This window comes from Tupaia chinensis, unplaced genomic scaffold (genome assembly GCF_000334495.1).
Source record: "Tupaia chinensis unplaced genomic scaffold, TupChi_1.0 Scaffold142716_1, whole genome shotgun sequence".
Classification (NCBI taxonomy): Eukaryota; Metazoa; Chordata; class Mammalia; order Scandentia; family Tupaiidae; genus Tupaia; species Tupaia belangeri.
Genome location: NW_006202562.1, coordinates 7950594 through 7955625, shown reverse-complemented (window position 1 = coordinate 7955625; position 5032 = coordinate 7950594). Strand labels below are relative to the sequence as shown.

The 5032-nt window shown below is 39.7% G+C and overlaps 1 protein-coding gene across 1 annotated transcript in view; it reads right to left on the bottom strand.

Annotated features, from left to right (window-relative positions):
• DZANK1 (double zinc ribbon and ankyrin repeat domains 1) overlaps positions 1-5032 on the bottom strand; it is a 191113-nt gene that overhangs the window by 115376 nt on the left and 70705 nt on the right. Inside the window, exon 13 of the mRNA XM_006163646.3 lies at positions 1-8. This exon is cut by the window's left edge and continues 147 nt beyond it. Coding sequence (XP_006163708.1) covers positions 1-8 — 8 coding nt within the window. The remainder of the gene's footprint in view (positions 9-5032) is intronic.

Sequence of the window (5032 nt, the reverse complement as noted above, 5' to 3'; positions counted from 1 at the left end):
CAGGAATTCTAGGCTAGACAACAGAAAAGATCCTTATGAATAATAGTTATAATTTTCCCATATAAATAATTCTCATACCCTATAATCTATATCCATCAAAATAACAAGTCTACACCCTCTGACCCAACAATTCTACCTTCTAGAATTTAACCTGCAGAAGAACAAATACACAAAGTATTTTTCAGAAAATCCCCTGAAGCACTGTGATTTCGAGAATATGCCTGGAAATAATCTAAGTGTCCAGCCACAGGGATGGCCTAGAGAGAGAGAGAGAGAGAGAGAGAGAGAGAGAAAGAGAGAGAGAGAATACGATACAATGAAAAAAATGAGGAGGTTAGTAACAAGATATATTGCTAGGAGGAAAGTGTTCATAGTAAGGGCCGTTTACTTATTTTCTATGCAAAAATGTGTCAAAATTTCCCTGATGACCTAATATAAAAGCATTGAATGAGTTGAAAGAACACTTCAGAAACTAGATAACCATGATTGTTTCTGGGAGGAGACTGTGAGACTGAGATGAGAAAGAAAACTACCTTTTTTATTATTTGCATTCAGTACTCACTCAGGTAAATGAATAAAGTTTTAAGATTTTATTGAAAAGGTAATAAAACATAATTAATTACAGAAGAAATTCCAATAGTTAATAAATTATCAAAAATGTTTAAGCTCAAAGAAATGCAAAGCAAAATGGCAGGGAGAGACGGTTCTCAATATGAGAGGATTAACTTACAATGTGAGCATTTCAATATATGAACATTTCTCCCCAGTCCTGTTGATCAAAATATCTTCAACCGATAACGCCACACTTCCCCATCCCGTCAATGCTCTACCTCTGTATCCCTTCTCCAAATGTCCTTCGTTAGGCCCCACTCCTCCACATCTCCACATACACACATCTGACATTCACACCCATCTCTTGTGTTTGTACAACCATTAGTCAATCAGTTTCAGTCATAGAGTGCAGACATTTGGTATATGTTAAGTGGGGACATACAATGTCTCTCCTTCATAGCCTAGCTTGCCTCACTCAGCAGTAAATCTTCTATGTTCTTTCACTTTCTGTCAAAAGCTAGGGTTTTGTTGGTTTTTATGGCTGAGTAGTATTCCATAGAGTATATGTGCCACAGTTTTTCAATCCATTCCTCCATACGGGGGCATTTGGGTTGGTTCCATGACTTAGCAATTGTGAATAGTGCCGCAATAAACAACAATGTGCAAGCACTTTTTCAATGAAGAATTCTTCTGTCCTTTGGGTAGATACCAAGGAATGGGACTGCTGGATCATATGGTAGATCTATTTGTAGATTTTTGAGGAATCTCCAAATTATTCTCCACAGTCGTTGGATCAATTTACATTCCCACCAGCAGCGTAAAAGAGTTCCCCTTTCACCACACCCCCACCAACACTTAACATTTTTTGTTTTTTTAATCTTAGACATTTTAACTGGGGTTAGGTTGGTACCTCATTGTTGTTTTTATCTGCATTTAACCTTTTGACTTGTTTGTTTGTTTTTTGCGCCGCAATCCCTTCTCCTCCATTCTCCTCTCAGATCTTGGGCACGCACGCACACGCGCCCGGCGTGAGTTTTAAGCCACCGGGTCCGGGATGTGAACCGCGGTCGACTACGTGGGAGTCCAGCGACATAGCCATTACGCTAACTGCTGGTTCCCTCGTATGTCATCTTTAGAGAGTGTTGTATTCAACTCCTTCTCCCATTTTTTAATAGGGTTGATCATCTTTTTTCCAAACAGCTTCTTTAGTTCCTTTTGTATTCTGGTTATCAGTCCCTTAACTGATGCAAAATTTACAAAAATATTTTCCCATTCTGAGGGCTGTCGATTCACACTAATTACTGTGTCTTTTGCCATGCAGAAACTTCTTAGTCTGATGTAATCTGCCCAATGTAAATTGAAAATCTTGCAGTTACAGTTTTGCCACTGGATGATCCTCTTGCATTTTTCAGTAAGGCAAACCAGTTTGAATTTCTATTTGGCAGAAAGTGACAAAGGATGGGATTACATGAATAAAATTTGAGAATAGGTATATTTTGAAAACAAGTACTAGAACAACTATATGTCAATATGTGAAGTAGAGTAGACTGGACTATCTCTATTTAATTTTGAAGTCCAAGATCCACGGCCAGGATGGTATTTTGGCCTAGTAATAATGTGGATTTTTGTGTCTGGTGTCCCCAGTAATGTTTTTATTTGTGGTCCTGTGGCCCTTAACCTGAAATAGTCTTCTCAGCCAGCACTGGCTAGTTTTCAGGATCATAGTGGAGTGAAGCATCCCCTGATTAACCAACCAAAGAGTCCTCAGTACTTACATAAAACTATCATTAATTGCTGGGGATAAGTTTAAACCTCACTCTGATATTTCCTTTTTATGATTTGGTTTTGGGAAAAATAACATCATTTTTGGGGGCAAAATAACAATTAGTATTTTCTTCTCTTACCCTGGAAAAAGAGGAAATTTTATCCTTAAAACAGATAGGATGGTATGGGGCCCAGAGAAGGTCAATTCAAGCAAGAGGAAAAAGAAATCTCAGCTGGCAGTGACTCAACAGAATGAGGGATTTACTTCACCCTATTGAACCAGAAAGTTGGAAGTCTGCAGAAGATATTTAGTACAAAAGGAGATAGAATAATATAAAATATACTTAACAGTTTTCGAAGAAAAGGAATGCAGTGTACCATCACAGTATTATCTAAACCCAACTGGCTGGGTTTGAGTCCCATCTCCACTCTACTGTGTGATGCTGAGCATGCTACTGAAAGTCTGTCTCTCTTGTGTCATCTGTAAAGTGACAATATAATTGTATTTATCTTATAGAGCTATTGTGAGGATCACACGTGTATTGCCTCTTTCTTTGTTACAAAACAGTGACTTAGAACAGTGATAAACATCAATGATCTCTCACAATTTCGATGGGTCAAGAATATGGGAGTGGTTGGGCTGGGAGTTCTGCTAGTGGTCTCCTAATGGTGCTGCGTTGGGGCTGCTCTGACTCACTTTCTGGCTGGCAAGGTGGTGCTGGCTATTGACAAGAGGACTCAACTTCTCTTTTTTGCAGGTTCTCCCCCAAGAAACTTAAGTGTCCTTATGACATGATGGTTATTAGCCTCAGAGTAAATAAACTGAGAAAGAGAAAAAAAAAATATATATATATATATGAGAGGATTAATTCTTGCTATCTCCAGCTTCTTAGTAAAAAGGTACCAGTAGCCACATGCCAAGAAGTGATGTCTGCAAGGCTGTGGGTGAAGAGCCCGGCTCCCTCTAAGCCAGGTGAGGCACTCAGCCTGAATGAGGTCAGTTTGAAGTACCCACCGTGGCTCCATCCCAGCCGCAGAAGGACGCCTCACGGACATTCTGGTGGCCACATCTGGAGCAGGAAACAGTCTCCCCTTTCTGAGAGGGCAGAGAAGGGCCTTTATCCCCACTGCACATGGACTGGCGAACAAAAGAGCATTTACAGGCAGGATTAGTATTATGGTCTCTAATAACTCCCCAAGCCAAAAAGATAAAAAGCCCTAAAACAACAGAAGCTCTGGAAGAATAAAATGACAACGGGCTCCAGCAATTAATAAATTAATGCAAGGAGCACACATCCCTTCATGGAGATCACAGAAAGGTGATGACACTGATGCCTCACGCATCTTGATATGCCTCGGTATCAGAGGTAGAAAGCCTACTGATGAGTTAACAGAGCAGTCTCAATAAAGGGTGGAAAGATACATGAGCTACCTAAGGTGTCATAATTGAAGTTTACCAACTATCCTTCAAGGTCCTGGTTTCCATACAAAAAATGTACATTTATTTTCCACTCCTGACACATAAAGAGAATTATTTTATTTTGGGGAAGGATGCAGAATTGTTTCTTGAGAATTTCTGAGACACTTTGTTAGGAATACCTAGACTGGACGCTTTGCTCTTGCTCTTTTTTCGCTATTGCCTAGGAAGAGATCTTCTCACTTCCCAAATGCGGATTACAGTAGTAATGACTGGTCTCTGAGCACCTCCAAGGTGCAGGCACAGTGCTGAGCAATGCCCTGGACCCTCACCTCAATCCGCATGACAAACCTGTGAGGTGGCTGCCAGCGCTGTGTACAGAGGGAAACTGGGGCGCAAAGAGGGTAAGCCCCAAGATTTGAACCCAAGCCATCTGACTTGAAAGCCTGACTTTTATCCATGACTCCACACGACTTCTGCAATACAATAGCTTCCTCTTGGGTCTGTAGAGGGCTTCAGATTAACAATTAAGTCTGTAGGAATGCTTAGCACACGGTCAGGCTCTAAATGTCAGCTTCCTTCTCTGCTCATCTTGCTTTTAACTAGATTCTTATTTCTTTCAGAGAAAAGACTATAATGTCTTTTCTTTCTTTTCTTTTCTTTTCTTTTTTTTTTTTTTCCATTTTTTTCCCCAACAAACACAGTACAGTAGTTCCCCATTACCCTAGGAGGAGGTTAGATTCCAAGCCCCCTGTGGATGTCTAAAACCACGAATAGGACCCTATATATGCTGCTTTGTCCCCGTTACATACTTATGATACATTTTAATTTATAAAGAACAGTAAGAGATTAGCAACAGTAACTAATAGTAAGATAGAACAATCATAACAATATAAAAATTATGTGAATGTGATCTCTCTCTCTGTCTCATAGTACCTTATTATATTGTACTCACCTATTTTCACATCACGGCTGATCACAGGTAACTGAAACTACGGAAAGTGAAATTCCAGATACAGGGGGACTATAGTACCTGGTCCCTTGGCACATGGGAGGCATAGAATAGTTGCTGAATCAGTGATAAACCCATTCAGCTCATCACTGAATACATGTACTGCCACATAAACTGTTAACCCTTGAAAAACAGGTTAGAACTGTGCAGGCCACCTTTGACATGGATTTATTTCAGTAAATACTATATGTGTATTCTCTCTTCCTGATGATGTTCTTTTAAGATTTTTTTCTTTTCTTTTTCTTTCTTTCTTTCTTTTTTTCTTCTTTTTTTTGCCATAGGGTGCA